Source organism: Mastomys coucha, unplaced genomic scaffold (genome assembly GCF_008632895.1).
Source record: "Mastomys coucha isolate ucsf_1 unplaced genomic scaffold, UCSF_Mcou_1 pScaffold22, whole genome shotgun sequence".
NCBI lineage: Eukaryota > Metazoa > Chordata > Mammalia > Rodentia > Muridae > Mastomys > Mastomys coucha.
In genome coordinates, this window is record NW_022196905.1 from 188,882,535 (window position 1) to 188,904,094 (window position 21,560).

General features: G+C 42.0%; 1 protein-coding gene across 19 annotated transcripts in view; it reads right to left on the reverse strand.

Annotated features, from left to right (window-relative positions):
• The window catches only part of Tenm3 (teneurin transmembrane protein 3), a 1,282,613-nt gene that overhangs the window by 140,597 nt on the left and 1,120,456 nt on the right, over nucleotides 1-21,560 (reverse strand). For all 19 annotated transcript variants that reach the window (XM_031339793.1, XM_031339799.1, XM_031339798.1 and 16 more), the window contains one exon: nucleotides 926-1,048. In XM_031339793.1, the coding sequence (XP_031195653.1) occupies nucleotides 926-1,048 (123 nt within the window). The remainder of the gene's footprint in view (nucleotides 1-925; nucleotides 1,049-21,560) is intronic.

Genomic DNA, 21,560 nt, shown 5'->3' on the forward strand with positions numbered 1-21,560 from the left:
AGAGCATCAAAAAGAGATGCTAGCTTTGTTCTCTCCTTGCAGAGAACTGAGGCGTGCGAGATGCAAATCACTGGTGGGAAAGCGTAGCTCACGTACCCCTGGGAGGGAACAGAGGAAGAAGAGCAAAGGAAATCCCTTAAAGCAAATAATTCATCGCACACCAGAAGACAACCATGTCTGGGAGGTTGCTTTGAGGAATACCATATCAGTGTGTTCTTCGAAGCAGCAGGGGAGACCGCTGCTGATGCATGTACCTGCACACCCAGAAATAACCCAAAACTACGCCCAACACGGATGGATGGATGCACGTGTCCATTTTGAGGGGGTTTATATTGGACATATGAAATACATCATTCTCTGGCCACATAAATTCCATTTTTGTTCAGAGACAGTTGATTGAAAAGTCTCTATTACCTCAAAGTGCAAACTCTAAAAGGTTTGGAGGAAGGACAACTGGGGGAAAAGGTCAATAAGTTACAATCCTTTGATGTGGTTTATACTTAAAAGCTTTTCTAATAAGATTAGTATGCTATCCCCACTCCATGTGCAAGTCCAACCATGAAAACGTAATATAGCCAAGGTACCATGAGGACATTCTGGACAGTCCTCCAGTCGTCTCCCCCAACCAAAACTCGGAACATGCTCATAAAGAGGGAACAGCAGAAGAGACAAACCATCAGCAGTCAAAGGCAGACAACTGGATTAGTCCTGCCATAAATGTTTTGAACCTTCAAGTTTTCGAGTAAATTAATAAAAATATTCACGAGCAGATGATATCTACCACCTCCAAACCTTTCTCCTTTCTTACAGATGCTGAATGCAAGCATGGTTAAAGCCAAGTTCATGGAGGGTGATGTTAAAGAAAAACAAGAAAAAAAAAGGAAAAAAAAAAAGAAACCACAGGCTCCATGACTCTTTCTCTTACCATTGTCGCCAGAAGGTAACGAAACAGTGTTTGTTGGCACGGTGTCAGAATTCACTTTTCCATTCTCGAATGTGTCATTTTCCGTCTGCTGTAAGTGCCAGTTGAGGCCAAATAGATGCATTGCTGGGGGTAAAGCATACAAGTTGTTTAAAGGTTTGCTGTTCCGAACTCCAAAGGCAAGTGCTTCGCATGTTCATAACAAGACTCATATGTAAAGTTCACATTTCCATCTTAGGAAATAGCAGGAATAATTGTGCAGTACAAACCATAAACAGAATCCCTCAAACACATGCCGTCCACCCAGCCGTGCCCTGCACAAGGACAACACTTCAATAAGGACTGGGTGTCACTCAGCTAATTTGTACCAGGAAGGACTTAAGCAGGAGACACTATTTCTTCTGGCTTGTCTGTGGTCCACATTTTGAGAAAGCTGTAGAATCATCTACAGCAGTGTTCACCAATTCTCCTTGAACACAGGTTGGTCAAAGATTGATCATGCTGTTAAAGTTTTGCCATGTTCTCTAAGACCATGATTCCTTTTCCATTGTATTGTGCTAAAGAGCGAAAACTTGTTCCCAGAGGAACTAACTGGAAGGCATATGGGATGGTCAGCGTAGACTTATATGAACAAAAGGGCAATAATCTCTCTCTCTCCCTCCCTCCCTCCCTCCCTTCCTTCCTCTCTCCCCCTCTCTCTTCTTCCCTCCACCTACCTCACTCTCCCTCCCTTCCTCTGTCTCTGTCTCTGTCTCTCTCTCCATTGCCCTTTCTTGGAACCCTCTCCATGGCCCACACAGTCCTCGAACTCACAGAGATCCACCTGCCTCTGCCTTCTACGCGCTGGGATTACAGGTGTGTGCTACACTTAAAATGGAGAAGAATCAATTTTGAATTTATAGCATGCGATTCAATCCAACAACCTGCACCTATCAAGTAACTCACATGAGTTTTTGAAGTGGAAATGATAATTTTATACATTTATAACACATATACATTCATTAATTTTTTTTGTTTATCAACTCCTCGTTTAAAGTATTTAGAAAAGATAACCTGAGAACTATATGAAATAATTGTGAGTGTACAAATTCAATATAAATTTTAATATATTATTTTTATTAATTTGTGTAAAATATTTAGAGGACTACGTCAAAAGCATTTTAACCACTAATAATGACGATACATTGACCTCTAGTACATGGAGGTAGTTTAGAAATGACTTCCTCAGGAAGGCTGTATACTCACAGAGAAACCCAATGACCACCATGTTAGTGTACTATGAAAGAGAGTTTTGTTCTGAATTTTTGATCATTATGTACATTGGAATTGACAAGTGATCTGGACAAAGACTGGTGTTTCCAGAAAGCACCATAAGGGTAGTGTGATAGCTGACTCTGATAGAGAACTGTTATTACATATCCAAGTACTGTTGATAAAAAATCCAACAAACAAACAAACAAAAACAAAAAAACACCGGGCAAAGAGCACTGCCTGCAGATGCACTTAGACTTTGGCCCACCCCTTAGTCTAGTATTTAATCTCTGAAAAATTAATGATCCATATTTTGTTAACTTAAAGATGAGGCATGTCTAGCTTATTTAATTGATGTAAAAATTTTTGACAGAGCATAAGAATTACAGTTGGCATTCAGCAGGACATTTTTTCCCCTGTATTTAAGTATTTTCTTTATGTTCTCTAGATTTCAGACTACGAACTCATTTGGCGTTGCCTAACCTGACCATGGAGGCTTTGAATAAGCATCCCATTCAACTACACAAAGCTGCCGCCAACTCACCGGAGAGCCGCGTCCTCGTTCACGATGGTGGAAGCAGACATCTGGAAGAAGACTATTCAGACTGGGTTGACGGCTTTAAGCTTAAAGGGTTTTTATTTTAAAATGATGTGTATGCATGCATATTTTGTGTATGCACGCACGTGGAGTTGTCCAGAGACTCCATAGGACCCTGGATCCTTTGGAACTGGAGTTACCGGCTATATGTGCTGTCTGAAATCGGTTTGGGTTAAGCTTAGGACTAATGATACCTTGTACACTTCGATAATTATCTGTTAAATCAATGAATTAAAATGAGTAATACTTCCAGCTTCTGAAAATTTAACACCCAAGAAAATACTTTTGTAGGTAAGATAGTAGTTTTTGAAAAAGTAAACATACAATAAAATTGAAATGAATAAATATGAATTGTATGCATATTATTAATTAATAAGTGACTCCTTCAGTATTATATATGAAAAGCAGCTGAGTTATTATTATATGTGGTAGACGGGATGTCTTAAAAATGTTAATAATCTCAGGAAGTTGTCCTGTTAATAACATCTGCCATAAATGCACAGTGTTAGTAAGAAATATAATAAACATAAAGTGATATCCATGCTGTAGATCGGTTATAAATGCATAAATGCATACTCCTTGTTTAAAGCACGGTCTTCGGCAGAGTCTGTTTAAACTTTGATTTTCACGGATTAAGATATAGGCTTTAGAATTCTTGAATGTCTAAGTCGCCATCTTACAAGGGGGTATATCTTCACATGTCATTTTGCATTAAATTACATAGTGGGTGAGCAGCAAAATGTCAGGAGCTTTCTAAACATTTATCGCTTCACACGCTCTTCCAGGTTTTACTTCAGCAACTTCTGGAGAAAATAATGGGAGCTGGTTCTGCAGACAGCAAAGGGTTGACAGGTGTACTCTACCACATCAAAAATCAATACAGACCGACTCTGGCTTCGAATTGGTTTGCCTTCTGAGTTTTCAACTTTACAAGGGTACAGAACCTACACACCTGCAGCAGACCACACAGCTTGGTTTGGGGTCTTTTCTTGGTCCAGCAATATGGAGTGAGTTACCTTTTCCCAACATTTGGCAGGGTCATTGGGCTACAGATTGCCGTTACTCATGGATCACAATTCAGCAAAGGACTCTCCAGTACTTGCGTTGATAAGCTGGGGCAGGAGGTTTGGTAGGAAACACATACTGAGTGTGTTCTGTTGTCTGATGTTTTTAAGTCTCCAGTGGGTTTATTGGGATAAAGTTCATTACCTATATTCCACAGGGGCCGATTTTCCATGAGAAATAATTTATCATTGTTGTCATGTTTCAACATTACATTTTCTTGAATGATAGATTTGAACGTATTATTGGTTTTGGTAGACTTTGAAGGGTAGAGATAATCTATGGGATTGTAGACAGACATCAAATGTTAAAAAGTAAAAGGATGTTTGTGTTTGGAGATCTATCTTGTTTGCCAGATTGGTAACATACACAGACACAGACACACAGACACACAGACACACAGACACACAGACACACACACACACACACACACACACATACACACGCGCACACATGCATGAATGCACGTATCATGCACGCATGCACATACGCACACAATCATTACAATAATAAGATGGGATTCATCCACTTAAGATGCTGAGTTACGAGCACCACAGTCAATGTCACTTATGGCTTACTATCTCCCTGAAAATGGAAGGCAATGGGTTGTTTGGCCTTAGGCTATTACTTTAAAACTGCTATTGTCTGGAGTGAGCTCTGGCGCTTATACCTCAAGTTGCACAAGTATCCATATGTAGGGTTAATGGGAGAGAAGAGAGTGGCAGGCAAAAAATTTAGTCAAAACTGTCCCACAAATTACTAAACAGTGGTGTAATAAAACTACATGGGTATGTTGGCAGACAAACAGAGGGAAAATTAGCCTGATTAAATACATCTGCAAATAAAGATGAGCGGGCTCAACTCTTCAATCCTGAACTGGAAAACAGATTTGAACCCATGGGAAAGTATTTGCCACATTCTTCACGGTCACCATGAGCTCGCTCTTTCTAAACCTTCCCTGCGAGTGCCATTTATTACCTTCTAGACCACAGCTACATTCTGTCAAAGCCTAGGAGACAACTAGAATAAAAGCGCACACAGTGTGGCAGCAGAACAGGATGAAGTGACTCTGTCGCGGGGAGGACAGTGGGATAGGTTCTGTGTAGTGCAAATCCCAAGTGTGAGGAAGGAAATGCTACAATCAAGCAACTTCATGGACTGTGTTAGTGACTGTGAGCCCTCAGCCTCCCAGACTGCTCTATAGTTTCAAACTCTGACTTGTCTTGGCAAAGGGTGGGGAAACCTACTGCCTGTGTGAACTTCCTGTCAGAGGGTAAAAAGGTCACAACTTCTGGAAAACAGTATAGGAACCCCTCAGAAGAATTAAAACCTAGGGACTGTCTGATCCAGCTCTTGTGACATCTCAAAGGCTGTGAAAGTTGATGTGGAAGTCTCAGCTCATTGCACATCCCTGCCTAAGCTAGTCATAAGGATCGAGGTGATATCATGTCCTCTACAGAGATGGGCACATGAATAAAGGAAGTGTGAGCACACGCATCCGATTATTCAGACTTAAGAGGACACTATTGCTGATGCCAAGAAGCGCTTGCTGATAGAAGCCTGATATCGCTGTTCCCTCAGAAGGTCTACCAGCACCTGACCAGTACAGATGCAGATACTCACAGCCAACCATCAAACGGACCCCAGGGATCGCAATGGAAGAGCTAGGGGAAGGACTGAAGGAGCTGAAGGAGTTTGCAACCCCATAGGACGAAGAATATCAACTAACCACACCCCTCCAGAGCTCCCAGGGACTTAACCACCAACCAAAGAGTACACATGGAAGGATCCATGGCTCCAGCTGTATACGTAGCAGAGGATCTGGCATTAATGGGAGGGGAGGCCCTTCGTCCTGTGGAGGCTTGAGGCTCCAGTGTAGGAGGATGCTAGAGTGGTGAGGCAGGAGTGGGTGAGCAGGTGGAGGTGCACCCTCATAGAGGCAAAGGGGAGGGGGGGCTGGTTGGGGGGGTTGTGGAGGGGAAACTGGGAAGGGAGGCAACATCTGAAATCTAAATAAATTAAATAATTAATAAAAAAGAAGCATATGGAGAGAATCCTGCTGCATACAGTTATAGATGAAATGTGAAGATCTGTGTCCAATGGAATAGACTAATTACAAAAAGGTGAATATGGCTCCACTTACACGCCACCTGAAATTTTCAAATTCATAGCAAAATACAGCAGAGTGCTGGCTAGTAGGGGCTTACAGGGGAGCTAGAAATGTGGGGCTCTTTAATGGGCATGAGGCTTCAGCCTTGCATTTTGAAGTGGGGCGGGGGAGGAGACTGATTCCATAACAATGCAAACACAGATTAGTATGTCCACACTGTCCAATTTACTGACGACACAGGGAAGTTTATAGCATGGAGTATTTGCTTACTTATTTGTGCTTCTATATGTGTGTGCTCCTGTGTGGATGCTTGTCCGCATGTGTTGGGGGGCACATGTCTGTGTGCACGTGGAAGCTGGAAATTGGCATCTGGCTCTTCTTCAATCCCTTCAATCCTTCTCCACCTTTTGCACTGAGGCACAGTGTCTCAGCTGAACCCAGAGCGCTCTGAACAGCTAGTCTCTCTCGAGCCAGCCAGGTTGCCCTGAGGCTCTGCTCTCTGCCTCCAAGAGAGCATGGGCTCACAGTGATATCCACACTTGTCCAGCTTTTAGGTGGACACCTGGGATCTGAACTCTGGTCCTCATGTTTGCATTGTAAGCCATCTCCTCAGACCCAGGGGGTGTATATAATGAAACCCCTTTCAGTGGTTATGAGATCTCTTGGATTGCCTCATCAAAAGCAGCCTCTCTTGAGACTCACCCTCTTTACACAACAGTGGTGTCTGTAAGCAGCAGCCACCCAGCCTCGCTGTCTTAGCCTGGTCTGGTAATTCACCTGCTTTTTTTTTTTTTCCTCCCTAGCACTTTGGCTGTTGCTTCTCAGGTACCCTCAACAATTCCTGTGTGAGTGTTCTGATAGGCTATTGTATAGTACAATATCTCTTCTCTGGTCCCCTAAAGCCTTGTAACTGTTTTCAACCATAAAATGTGGCCACAGCCAGGGAGTATTACTTCCTGGAATAAGCTTCAACAGTCACCTATGTGGTTTGCTGCCTATCCATGTATGGATCAGAGAAGCATACCAAATAGTGCCGTTGTTAGCCTGTGCCCTGGAGTGCGCGCAATCATCACGCTGTTCACGTACTCAAGCCAAAGTAAGCCAGCGTGAGTCAACTGTAGTGGGGGTACTTCTGAGGTGGTTCAAGAGAAATCCCTGTCTCTTGGTATTCATGCAAGCCTTTATGCATGTCCCTCCCTTTGAATGCAGGCTTGATTTAGTAACTTGCTTATAATGGGAAGCATAAGGCAGGCAGTGTGGAATGTCTTTTCTCATCTGAGGTTCTCAAAGACTTTAGCTTCTATTTTCGTTGTTCAGATCTCTCTCCCTTGCACCGCTCACCATAGGGAAAAGCAGCTGTCACATGCCGCGTCAGGCAGTCCCGTGGAGAAGGGCCCATGTGGTGAGATAGGAACCTCACAAGCCCTGTGAGCGAGCTGGAGGCACACTCCTCTAGTACGAGTTATGGTTTCAAAATGAGATGTCAACCCCAGCCTACAGCCTGACTACAATCTGAAAGGGCTTGAGGTAGGGGCACCGTGCTACACTGAAACCAGACTTTACAACAGGCAGAGACTTGGGATGAAGTCTGTTGTTTGGAGCTGCAGAATTTGGAGGGCATTTGCTCCCTCCTGACTTATTCAACGGTTCCTCTCATGTACCCCCAAAAGGGTGAGCATGCACTAGGCCTGGCCTTGATCTCTCTTTTATCTTCATTCTGTTTATACCTTTAACTTGTAATCCCATGTGGACAGATGACTTTGGGAATGGCATTGTTAATATAAAAAAAAAAAAAAAAAGTCCTCACTTCTAAGTTTTCTTTACATCGGCATCCCTAGAAAACCTCATCATTATTTGGCTTCCTGGGCTGCTCTTCTCCTCTACCATATCAGTTCACAGTGTGGCAGTAGGTCAACATAAGCCAAGGTTGAATCACAGCTCTGTCAATTAACTGGGTTCCGAGTTATTATCTCATTTCTGAAATTCTCAGTTTTCTTGCCCATGGAGGAGAAATTATGATTATTTTATACATTTATTGTAAACTCAAATAAAGATGACGGCCATAAAGGCCATAGAGTTGCGGCCATGCTTAATAAACATTAGATATCATTATTCATCATCAAAATGCAAACCCTGGGCTGGGAGATGGCTCGGCTGTTAAAATGCTTGCCACACAAGTGTGAGGACCTGCGTCTGGGTCCCAGCTATAACAATCTGGGCATGGGGGCCTGCATCTGCAGTACCAGTGCTGTGGGTATGGAGACAAAGGGTCCCCAAGGGTTTGCTGGTCTACCAGCTAGCCTGGCAGAAACCATGAGCTCCACACTCTGTGTGTGATCCTGAGTTCTCAGGAAACGATTCCACTTCAGAAACATAGGCTGGAAAATAAGGTGGAGAGTGACCGAGGACACCCCATGTTGACATGGTAAGAGTCAGAAGGAGCACCTACTGTACCCTCTTTCTCCAGGCAGGAGACCATAGATTTCTCAGCTCAATGGTTCTCAACCTGTGGGTAGCAAAGCTTTTGGGATCAAATAACCTTTTCATAGGGGTCACCTAAGACCATCAGAAAACACAGACATTTACATTACAATTCACAACCGTAGCAAAATCACAGCAATGAAATAGCAATGAAAACAATTTTATGGTTGGGGTTACCACATTGAGCATCTGTATCAAAGGGCTAAAGCACTTATGTTGAGAACCACTGTCTTCGATGATTTCCTTGCAATACAATTTTAAATTAAGTTGCATCATCTGCCATTTTCCACTCACCAAACAGAAATTAACGTTGAAGTGAGCGGTAAAAAGTTATAATAATATCAATTCTCTGAGTGGCTTATATGGTGTTTAAGCCAAGGATGACTATCAAAACTTATGCCAGAGCTGACTCCAAACCATATCTTTACAGAAATTATTTATTATTATTATTATTAGTAGTAATAGTAGTAGTAGTAGTATGTGTATATAGTAGTAGTAGTAGTTGTAGTATTATGCATATATGTAAAGGCACACGGGTGGGGATCGAAGGACAACTTTGTAACATTGGTTCTCTTCTTCCACCTTCACATGAGTTCTAGGAATTCAACAGAAGTTTCCAGGCTAGAGCTGCAAGCACCTTGACCTGCTGAGCCACCTCGCCAACCCTAGAATGCCTCTTTCTAGACTGGCTATAGGATCCTTGGACTGTAACCAATTTTTATGATGGCGAAAATGAAAATTTTCTTATGTAGTTGAAAAACATTCTCTCTACAACCTCTTAGGCACCCCCCCTCCCCCGTAGGTTTTTCTAGTGCAAGTTAAAGGGGTGGCGGGGGAAACCCTCGTGAATTGAAATAATTTTGAGATAGTGTGTTAGTAAAGATGTATCAGTAGAATTTTATAAAGGGGTTTTCTTTTAGATCGGAAGAGTATTCCAGTGAGAGGAGTTACAGCATGCAACCTTTTTTTCAAGGTGGATGGAAATTAAGAAACCCATGACTTTATCGCTACCTCCTCCCTTACAAAAGGGGGAAATGCCAGTGTTTTTACCAGTGTTAAGTTCATTTGACACTTAGCAACAAGCATGTGGAACACTTGAAACCAAAAATGTGTAATTAAATAAAATTATATACCACCAAGCAGCAAATTCAGTGCCATTTTTAGATTCCCGTTGAGAGGAAAGGTGCCAAATTTGATCTTGTCTCTGGGGACCATGCCACTGAAGTTGTTACCACAGCTACTATTATTTCTACTGGCTGCCTGAGTCCTCGGATCCTGCCAAGTGTGGCTGGGAAGAACGGCTGGTGACAGCTGGTGACAGAGTCCAGCAGCCTGCCAGAACCTTGGAGCAAATGACAGGGGATGTTGTGAAGGGAACCCAGAGGCAGGCGCCCCCTTGCCATCAGCAACCTGGAGCCTGAGGCGCACACTCTGAGGTCCTGGCAACACTGAGCAAGGCTCTTAGCAGGCCTGCCATTCTGGCCTAAACGCTGTTTAATATTGCAGGAGCAAGGGAGCCATCTCACAAAGACAAGAGGCATGAGATAACACGAGAACTGAGGTCTGGCGAGAAAAACTGACTTCAAAAATGGCATGCTGAATATCCACGATTCAGTCTTCTTTAGTCTCCCAAATCTCGAATGTTCGCCCGAGCGAGCAAAGGTCTACTTTCCCTTTCTTGTCCCTCTATCTCTCATCCATCATGGAATGTCTTCCACCAAATAATCTGTGGGAGGAAGACTCATTACCGACCCCTTCACAGAAGCTGCAGGAAAAATAAAACCCAGAGCTACTCTCTTACACTTAAAGGGACTCTTACAACCCAGATTGCTGGGGATATCTTCCTGGGCCTTTGGTTTATATTAAAAGGCACCCGAGTCCTAGCCTCCAGTCTGGTACTATCTATCTGACACATCCCAGCTGCTTCCTGGGCTTCTCTCTGAGGCTTACATGTTATTTAGATGAAAATCTATAAAGCCTGGCTGAGATGGTCTCAAAGATCACTTTTAGATTTACCTTCTATGACGTGTCAATATATTTATGAATCTACCTTTGAGGGAATAAAAGAAATCCCCACATCTGGGTATCAATAAAACATCAACATACTGGAACATACTTTTGCTCCTCTATTTTTATTTCAAAAACTACCCTGCATAACTCAAAAGGATGATCAGACTTTCACCTGGTGTTTGTTTTCATTTTTCTTTTAATTTCATGAATATCTAACTATACCTGATATACACGTGGAATGACTAGGTTTTACACGGTGGGGGGGGGATACTCTTAAATATAGGGCAATGATTATACTTGAATTATACTTGATACATACTTCCAGAAAGCGACCAAGGTTTCCATGTAAAATGAGCCCTCTCACGTAAAGACTACAGTTTATAATGTGGACCCCCATGGTCTACACCCTCATTAGGAGGACATCGTTTCCCATAAATTAGCTTTTTTGTTTGGATTTCCTGCTGTGTTTATATGCATGCTGACAGAATGTGTTAGGCAATACTTTGGCATTTGAATCCATTACTATTTGTTATTAACTTTTAAGGCTAATATTAGTTCAGCAGCCTATGCCTTGCTGACCCAAATACGGTTCTTTTGAAATCAGTGTTTCTCACATGAGTCCACATCCCTATGTTTTCCAATTGTCATCGTGACAAAAGAGATTCTTCTCTCTATCAGCTACATGATGGTTTTGTCTGCAAAAGAACCAATGTTTGATGTGGCAAGTTTCCCCTGAGAATTTAAGATAACATTATAAAACCACTGGCTTTCTGAATGAGCGGATGTAGGGAGGGGGAGGAAGAAAGAAAAGGTAGAGGAACAGCTGCCAATATCTTAGATTTCTTCTGTAGTTTTCTTTTCCCTCCTTTTGTTTGGCCATGGGTCATAAATATATGGCCATCAACGTGTCTTGATGAGACATAAATAAATGTAACTCAAAAGTTTGTTTCTGCCACATTTGATTTATATTATTTTATATATGATGAGATTTTAAAATTCTACTACTGTAAGTAATTTTCTTTTCTTTTCTCACTCCGTAGATGTAGTATAAACCTCCTATAGACGCCACCTAGGAAGTGGTCTTTCCCACTGCCCACTGCCAGTCAAGGTAGAGGCAGAAGAAAATCAAGCTGCTGTGTGGGTCACAGAGAGAATGAAGTCAGGATTTCTAAGGCAGACTTACTTTCCCACTGTTTCTAGTTTTTTCTAGTTTTGGGGGGGCTAACTGATTGAAAGAAGCCTCCCTTCTCCTGCTTGACAGAAAGAATGCCTTCTTAATGCAATCAACCTGCCCAAAGGGGACATGCCATTCCCCAGACCAGAGGATCTTAGAGGAACAATTGTCAATGTTAAACAATATGGCTATTTCAAGAGCACTCAAAATATAGAATGGAATCATTTATGTGATTTGTGTACTATTCCCTGGCTGCCAAGACACGGCACTTGCCTCTATCAGCGAAGGTGGCAGAGGATTCATTAGCGACAGTTATTAGCAGCTGGCCATGAAGCCCCATGGCTCCCGCTCATTACTCAGAGTCTTGTAGCACTACTGGCTCCTTCTTCATCGGGATTGCCTTCTTCCCAGCAGTGTTCGGAACTACACATCAAATGTTTATGGATGTTAATGACTTAACTAAGTGTGTGTTTTTCCCTTGGCTTCATCTGAATTTTTATAAAGGTGCTAGAAGGGTGAAGGTGTAGCTCAGTGATGGAGCTAGGTCCCCAGTACACATCCATAAACACACAAAAATAAAAGTCATAGAACTGTAAGGATGTAGGATAGGATAGAAGCAGGAGTGAGGGTTTGGGATAGGGGGTTTCTGGGGGGGTACTGGGAAAGGGGATAATTATTTGAAATGTAAATAAAGAAAATATACAATAAAAAAAGAAAAAAGAAAGAAAAAAAAATCATAGAACATAGGAACCTCCCCAGATAAATCACTGAAATGTTAAGATGCCCAACCATTATTAAAAGATCAAGCCAGTAAAATATGAAGGTTCTTAGAGGAATGTTAGTATATTAAATTATGACAAACTCTACCAAAGCAGCCCCTTTGTAACAGTGCCATTCCAGTACAAGGTAGTCCCTTCCTGGAGAATGATTTGTGAGCATGCATGTGCATGCAGGTACTTTCCAAATAGAAACTGGAAATGGCTTCAGTGACCATTCTGGGGTCTAAGCACAGGCCCCAGATTTGTGATTCCTCATTCACAAAACAAAAGCTTTGAGCTTTTCCCCATTAGGTTCTGGGAGGAGGCTACTGTGAAAGCAGCGCCTAGCAGGTGTGACAGACATTCACTTCTTCCCCTTGACTGTCACTTCAGCCCTTACTAAGGAGTGACAGAATGTCTTGGGAAGCCAGTGACCCCAGGCTCCTCTGGGATCATTCACCCAGGGAGTGAACACTTATGCCTAATTATTAACATAGTTTTAACTATTATCAATGGCTACTTGTAGACCATCTGTGGACGGGTTTCAAAACAAAACACAGGGGGAGCTGCAGTGTCTGGCTTCAGGAGATTTGTTTCCAGTGGCAGCTTGCTTCTGTATTTGGTGGTCTCACTCTCCTCGTCTAAAAATAAGTGGCCCACTTTCCCACTTTAAGCATGCATCTCTTCTCTATGTGTGACTCCTTTCTGAGATGAGAGAGAACTTCTCTGAAGAAGCTAAAAGCATCTAAAAATACCTCTGCTCTGGAAATAGAAAATAAAGATGTAAGTTATGATTATTTGAGATGGCTGAAATAATACGGCCCGGTTCTATTTACAAACGCAAGGCGATTCATAGAGGCTCAGTCCCTCTGCACATTGAGCTTGTTACCACTAGAACTGTAGTTAATGACAAGATTTAAGGATCAGGAGCAGTGGTTCCCAAGCTTCAGTTCTACATGTGGTGGTGACCGTCCCCCCCCAGCATAAAATTATTTTCTTTGCTACTTCGTAACTGTAATTTGGCTACTGTTATGAATTGTAATGTAAATATCTGATATGCAGATCATATTAGTGTGCAGCGTAATCGGACTACATGGGAGTCGCGACCCACAGATTGAGAACCATTGATCCAGAATGAAGTGTCTGAAAGCAAAGATCTGCAACTTATTATCTATTTCCTGGTGTAGTGATTCCCAGACATTTAAAAAAAAAAGTACCTATCTCCTCTATGATAAGATTAGAAGCTTTTTACAGTACTATTTTAACAGTGGCTATTTCACATTTATATATCTCATTTTTTTTTTCTTTAAAATGACCTGCAACAGTTTGATTGCACTGACTTTAAGAACAAATTTGATAGCATGATGCTGACAACTCTTAATGTAAACAGAAAGCAACAGTAAGGGTGAAAGGGATGCATGAGAGGCAACAGCAGTAAAGCCAAGTGGAAATGCATGCCCACAAAATTAACTTCCACGAAAGAAGTGTCAGACAGCCATTAGAGAACCTCCAACATCCCCTAGGACCTTCCTCTCAAGATAGCACAGAACAAGAATTCAAACTGGAAGCGACCCCTTTGTCATTCAGGGTTCATTATCCTGTTCATGGACAGCCTTCAAATTCTTAGATCCGAGCAGGAGAAAGCTTACAGTGTAGATCCAAACGAGATGATCCAGATACAGCCCCTCTACGAAATTCCCACTGGCTCTAAGATGAGCAAGGAACTCATTTTCTGCATCTAACACTTCCGTTTTTGAAAAGCTAAGGACATTAATTTTTGGTTCACTGGGTTGTTATAAGCAATACTGATGAAGCCAGGGCTGGTGGCTCACACTGTAATCCCAGCAGTTAGGTTGTTAAAGGAGGAACACCGCTGTGGGTCTAAAAGCACTCTGGGCTACATGGTGGGTTCCTGGCTACCTAGGTAGGACCATCGAGGAGGGAGAGCAATGCTAGTAGCTAGAGCTAAGCAAATGCTTGCATTTTCATACAGCACATTGATTATTTTGTTCAATATTTCCCCAAAGCAATATTACATCATTATTACCAAATTTATTGTTTACTACAATCTAGTTTTTATTCAGATCATATAAATCTTCCTCCCATTTACTAAGTTTGTCTGTATTCCTGAGGGACATCAGGTTTAAGGATATACCTTGCACAGCAGCCAGCAAATGCAATGCAGAGATTTAAAAAATTTACAATGTGAAATGCACATTGGACATATTTTCTTACATAAGACTGTGACATCATCATACTAATGAGTATGTCTTACTCATATTTTAAAATTCCATGTCTAAAACAGATATTCAACACTGCTTATGTCTAATGGAATTAATGTCTAAGGAAGATATCAACAATATCTAGTTATACTTAGTGGAATTAAACTGACCGAAGTATCGGTACTGAGAAGAGAATATGAAAAGCGAACAAAATTAAAAAAAATTCCTCGTACAACCAAGAGCTTCCGATTGCAGAAGCTGTATGTAGGCATCATCGTAGGTAGATGGTATGGGAATGTTCTCTCCATGGTGGGAAGTGGAGGATGGGATAGAAAGCCTTCTCTCCTGGGAATCAGGAAGGCTAAAAATGTCTGAGGGAGAAGGTGTGTTAGAGCAAAAAAGACAGAGAGGATGGGATGAACCCGAGGCTGAAGCAGTAAGGTGAAGACCTCCCATGACTGACAGTTAGTCTACGTCAGGTGGGGTCCAGGCCAAGAAAGCCACAGTATAGGAACACTGGTCTCTTCTTTGCAGACATGGATACATTACCAGTGTGAGATGTAACGGGGAAAGGAAGTGCCAGAGTGCAGTACATTTAAATCACTAAATAGTTTCTTAGTATTGTGTAGAAGGTCTAGCAAGAAAATACAATTGTTCTTTGATTTATCGGATGATGTGTGCTGAAAATGTAGGGTGGGGCCTCGGTGTGTGGGGAGTGCTCTAAATCCCAGTATTTGAGAGTTAGAGGAGTAAAAGGTCAGAGCGAACTGTATACTGAGGTCCTGCTTGAGAACAACAGAGCAGGATGCCCAACGGGAGGAACTCAAAGTGAAGCTCCTCCCAGTTTTAGTATTGTTCCAGTAGCAGAAATTCGATATGCTGACTCCTCTGTGATCAAATAGAGAAAACACCACCTTTACTATATGTAACCTCTGAAATATAACAATCCCCAAACACATACCACCCCCAACTACACACACCACACAAACACAAACATCACACAATACATGTACAATACACACCTACATACTATACCATACATGTACATCACACAACACATGAATATACACACACATACCTACATACCACACCATTCATACATATCACACAACACACACATCATGCATGCACATCACACAACACACACATATAACACACACACACACACACACACACACACAAAATTTCTTCACAACCAATGTTTTAAAAAGACTCAGAATGGCTTTTCTTTCACAGTTTTAAAAGCTATTCTCTGAACATGCTTTATATGCTGTATATATAAAATTTTTAAAGTATGTATGTTATAGAAAGAAACAAAAAAGACTATAATTTGTTGTGGCAAATTTAGCTCAGCTCCCCAAAATTTCTAAAGTAACGTCTTTTTCCACTTATAGATGTTAACTGTGACAAAAGTTCTACTTAAGTCAACAAAGAATAAAAATGTATCTCATAACTTTCCTCTAAGTTGCGTGTAGACTTTTCTGTCTTTGACAACTGACTTTCTGAGTTACATTCAGGTTATGTAACTCTCAGGTCTGTCCCTAAGTCAAAATGCAGGTTTTAGCAGAAATCTTTCTCTAATGCTCAGACTCAATAAGCTATGACTTCTATATGCTCTGCTAGTCTCTCATAATCCCTCTTTGCCTTCCCTCTCCTCCCCTTCTCCCTCTCTCCTTTCCTCACATCTTCATATTTTCTTCCCCCGCCACTCCCCAACTCTGTTTCCCACCCCCTCCTCTCCTGCCTGGTGAGGGGAGGTGAGGGGGCAGCGCATGCCAGAGTTCTACCTTTGAGTCACCACCCCGTGCCCCCAGCTGTCTTCTCCTCTTATATTTCAATAGCAATGGTGACTGTAGTGAACTGTTACGTGTCTCCTTCCTCCAAAATATTACAACCTGTAAGAGGGCATCTAGTCGTGACTAGGTAAGGTTGTCTAAATCTTATCACTGCTGAAACTGTGACAATATGTCTTCCACAGCAGTAACTCAATCAACAAACCTGCTGAATGCATGAACGGTCTCTAGCTGTGTAGATGAATGTGTGCCTCCTATGCAGATGGCTACACCGCTAAAGGCACTGGAAGTAGAAGCTTTAGAAGCCTATGGTCGACAGAGAAGGACAGGGTGAGCAAGCCTGTAGACGTTCACAGATGATACGAGAACTACAAGCATGCAGGAGAAGAGTATTCTGGCGTTATTTCATCTGCTCAATTTTAAGGTGGAACCATTGACTTTGGAGTCTGTGGATTGTGAAGACTTCATAGTAAAGTTATTGAGAAGTCTGAGCAGCCTACACAGCCAATCGTTTACCCTGCTGAATGCTGGCAGTCCTCTCTCTGCTCTATGGGTATTGTTCCCTAAACACTCTGCTCTCAGTATCACTCATGCGAAAGCCAATGCAAAAATACCAACATGCAATGTGCATTGTGGCACTGGCATGGGCAACTGCTTTATTGTGTGTCTTAGCTGTCATGGTTTGCAGATATGGCTACACTACACAAAATGTGGACACTGAGATACACACACATGGACACCCCCCCCCCCAATAACCTAAGACAGAGACGTCACAACAAGCTGTTTATCACCAGCACAAGCTGAAGATGAATTAAATTATTTCTAATTCTTAGTGATTTAGACTATTTTCCAAGTCAAGAGATGCCTATATTCAAATAAAAATAACCAGTTTGCTTAAATACAGTATTTTTGATATTATTTATTTTAGCTGGCTTCATACCAAGCTAAGAGTGATGTAAACTATTCTCAGGGGAAAGGAGGTGCCTAAGAGTTTGTACCTTCCTGTTCTGGGAAGTGCTTTCATTTTGTGGAAATGATAAAAAACAGGATGAACTCAAAACCAAATATGCTAATAAAAAAAAAAAAACAGCAAAAATCTACAGTGTCACAAGTCAGCTGCAAGTTTTGTAGGCCTTTCTCAGTTCAAGCACGAACCACCGGTTTGGCATTACCTTGCTGGGGGTAGACTGTGTTGGGTTTTAAGTGACCTCCAGTTTTGTTTGTTTGTTTGTTTTTTAATGTCTTTCTGTTAGACATCGAAAATGTTTTGTGAAAATTCACCAAGAAGACTTCCTATTGAAAGCCAGAATAAAACCCCAAATGATATGGACAAACTTTAGAGCGTGTCAAAGGAATGCAGAAACGCAAAGCACTGTTGTTATTAAGGAAAAGCAAACAAATAAATAACACCCCTCCTCCCAGTTTTGTAGAGCTTAGTTTTTGCTAGCTCTTTCTTCTTTCTGTGCTCAAAAATGCAGAGTACTAGCCGGGCAGTGGTGGTGCATGCCTTTAATCCCAGCACTTGGGAGGCAGAGGCAGGCAGATCTCTGAGTTTGAGGCCAGCCTGGTCTACAGAGTTAGTTCCAGGACAGGCAGGGCTACACAGAGAAACCCTGTCTCAAAAAACCAAAAAACCAAACAAAAATGCAGAGTACTCTTGAAGTTCATTTAATTAAAAGATGATTTTTCTCCTTTCCCTCAGGTATGCTGTTCTATTCTGTGACTCCATCCACCACTGAATCAGGCTTAAATGTGCCTTAATTTCATGGCTATAAAAGAAATAAAATATTGATTCCAAAAATTCACCTTTACAATACCCCTCCTCTAAAACTCAGGCAACACAGCTTTCCTATGACTCGATGAAATCACAATAGTATATAGAACACTCCCTTTTCCAGCTCAGGTAAAATACATACTTTAAAAAAAAAAAATGTAATGCGTCCACGGGTTAAGGGAAGCTGCTGTGGTGAAAACTGGGTTGTCATTCACAGCATGGCTATGCTCTACAACCCACTAAAACAGTGCTTTCATTACAAGGACATGTCTAAAAAGAAAAAAAGAGTGTCACCATACTCTTTATTTTATCACGTATATTTAACTGGTTGATTTTCCGTGATGCATAAAGGGTCGGCATGTGTTTCCTTCTGACCCTGAGTTGCATATATATAGCTAGTGCTGTAATCAATTTCAAGGTACACAGAGAGGTAAAGATGTTCAAAAAATGCAAATATGCTCAAAAGTAGCACAGATAACGGCTAAGGAATCCTAACTGCCTTGAACCCTGGCTCTGTGGGATGCCTTTTACTAGGTTCAGGGGATGCTCCTGTTGTTAAACAGCCGTTTTAGCAGACACACGACAACATCTATTTTCGGACTCACTTCACTTGGGAGCAGCTGTTCAATGGAAATAAATAACAACATATATATTTTTAAAATGAAAAGGAGAATTGGAAATTCGTGTGGTTCTTTGGTTAACAGCACGTGTCAGGAAGGCAATCAAAAGAAAAATAGTGCTGAATTATCTGCAGTCTTCGGGAAGTAAATTCATAAGCCTCAAAAAAATTCAGCTATTTTTTTTTTTCCGGCTACAGGAAAAAAAAAAAAACCCCTCACCAAGTTGTTAGGAAGAAACGCAAAGCAAGTGTTAAAGGACACAGAATTTCTTTTTAAGGAGTGATAGAAGTCTTCTGAAATTGGCTGGAATGGCAGTTACAAAGTTTGGTGAATGTTATCACCACTGAATTACATATTATAGATGGGGAGAACAAATATCTGCTGTCAACTGAATTATTGGTTAGGGAAAAACCTAGTCAAAAAGACAAGAAGCTAAGAAACTATGCTAGCACAGTACATTTTAACAGGATTTCCGTTCTCCCAATGTTCCTTAAGTGGAAAGAGCAAACATGCGATGATTAACAGTGTCAACTTAAGAGTATCTACTATCACCTTGGAGACAAAGCCCTGAGCATCCACGTGACCGTGATAGATTAGGTTAAGTGAGGTTGAAAGACCACCCTAAATCTGATATCATGTTCCAGGGTCCCAAAGTACATGACAAGAAAAAGCCAGCTCATCGTGGACATTCCTACCTCTCTGCTTCCTGTCTGTGAATGCACCGTGAACAGCTAGCTGCCTGCAGCATCTGCGGCCGCCCATGATTTCTCCGTCATGGCAAGCTGCACCCCAGAACCGGGAGCCAAAATACATCTTTACTCTCAAGTTGCTTTTATCAGGCACTCTGTCCCAGCACTGAAAAAAGAAACTAACACACTTTGGAAACGAAGACCTTCAAGGCTCGAGATGAGGGGAAAATGCAGACTCCAGACTCTGCCTAGTGATTCCTGAACGAGGCGGCTTCTCACTCAGCTCCTGTGAACCGCTTGTTGCAGCTGTAGGTGGTGTTAAGTCCAACCTTGACTTTGATTTTAGGACGCTACGAATGTTCACATATCAAGATGCAATGTCTGGATCTTTAGGTTACCCTCCACCAAAGGAAAACAGGCCTCTGTAAAAGAGAGTGCGAGAACCAAGACTCCACCGTACCCCTGTGAATGCAAACGTGTGTGTGTGATTGTGAGTGACAGGGCGTCTCTGCACCCATTCCAATGGCCACTGCGCATCTTTAAACTTCCTTTTTTGGAGTGAAAAAAAAAACGAGAATGAATATATTAGGGGACATCAAAGTAGGTCAGGCATTTTTTTAAAATAGTTTCACAGTTAGTACCATCCTCAGATTTAACACTGAGTTTAGTAATCTGAGGGATTTCCATCCTCTGAGGGCTTATCACCTTAAAGGTCGGAGAGTATTTTAATTGGGAGCTCAAGAGTAGAAAGAAAATCATCAGGTGACTACTGAGAAGACGTTCCCAATCTCTTAGTTGGGATATGCACAACGTCAACACATGGACTGTACTGTACGCCAGCTGAGGGCCTCGGATTCACGCCTCCTGTTCAGCCGGCCTCATGATCTCCTCACCAGAGCCTTGTTTTCTACCAGTGTCCTAGCCCTGAAGTCTCCAGACGGTGGCCACTGGCCACCTGTGGCTGATCAAGTTTCAATTAATTAAGAGGGAAAAGAAAACTTCGCTTCATTAAATTAACGAGCCACACTTGAAGTGCTCGACATCCAGATGTGACTGGCGGTTAATGAATTGGACGGGGTGCCAACAGGGCATTTCTATCATGAAACGGAGCATTTGACAGCCCTGTGGAGACCCTTGGTGCCCAAATATGTTCTGTGGACTCCAGCAGCAGCATCTTGGGGCCTTCTGGAAATTTACAATCTTGGTTCTCAATGCTGATCTGCTGACTCAGATGCACATTTCAAGGAGATTCCCAAGTGGCCCCTAGGCTCATTTAGGTGTGAAAAAGCACAAGTCTGCCCCCCATTCATCAAGTTACCTCATTTGGAATGCCCTGAAAGCAACCTTATAAACATAGATTAGATGATACCGAGCCAAAAGCTCTATGTAGTGGCTCTTTCACTCCAATGTTTAAGTTTCTTAAATCTCTTCCCTGTTTCCGGTTCTTTAGAAACCTCATAAAATACATTTAAAATAAAACAGGGTCCTTGATCATTTCTGAGCTCATGGCCTTCATGTCTTAGCTGTGTGACCTTAGGCAGGGTTCTTTTAAAGTAATGGATTTACTTTACTTTGGTTAACGGGAGATAGTCTATTGGGTTGTAAAATCTAAGTGTGGACATCTATATATAATCTCAAGCAATGCCTGGTGTGTAGTTTCTAGGCATTGCTGTTGATATGTGTTAGCTCTTCATATGCCTCTCTTTACTGACCTATCATTAACATCAGGCAACCCCCGACTCCCTTTGTAGTCTCTCAAACTCCAGTTCAAGGAAACATGCTAGATTAGGGGTTTGGGGAGATGGCTCAGGCAACAAAGTGCTTGCTATTCAAGCATGAGGAATTGAGTTCATGTCACCAACATGCATGTGAAAAGCTGCATGTGGTGGCTCGTGGCTTTAATCCCAGAGCTGGGGAGGTAGAGACAGACAGATTTCTGGAGCTTTCTGGCCAGTCAGTTCATACAGTGGGCCAGCTCCAGGTTCAGGGAGAGACCCAGTCTCAAAACTAATGGTGATGACACCTGGAATCTACATGTACACACACACACACACACACACACACACACACACACACACACACACACAGGTAACATG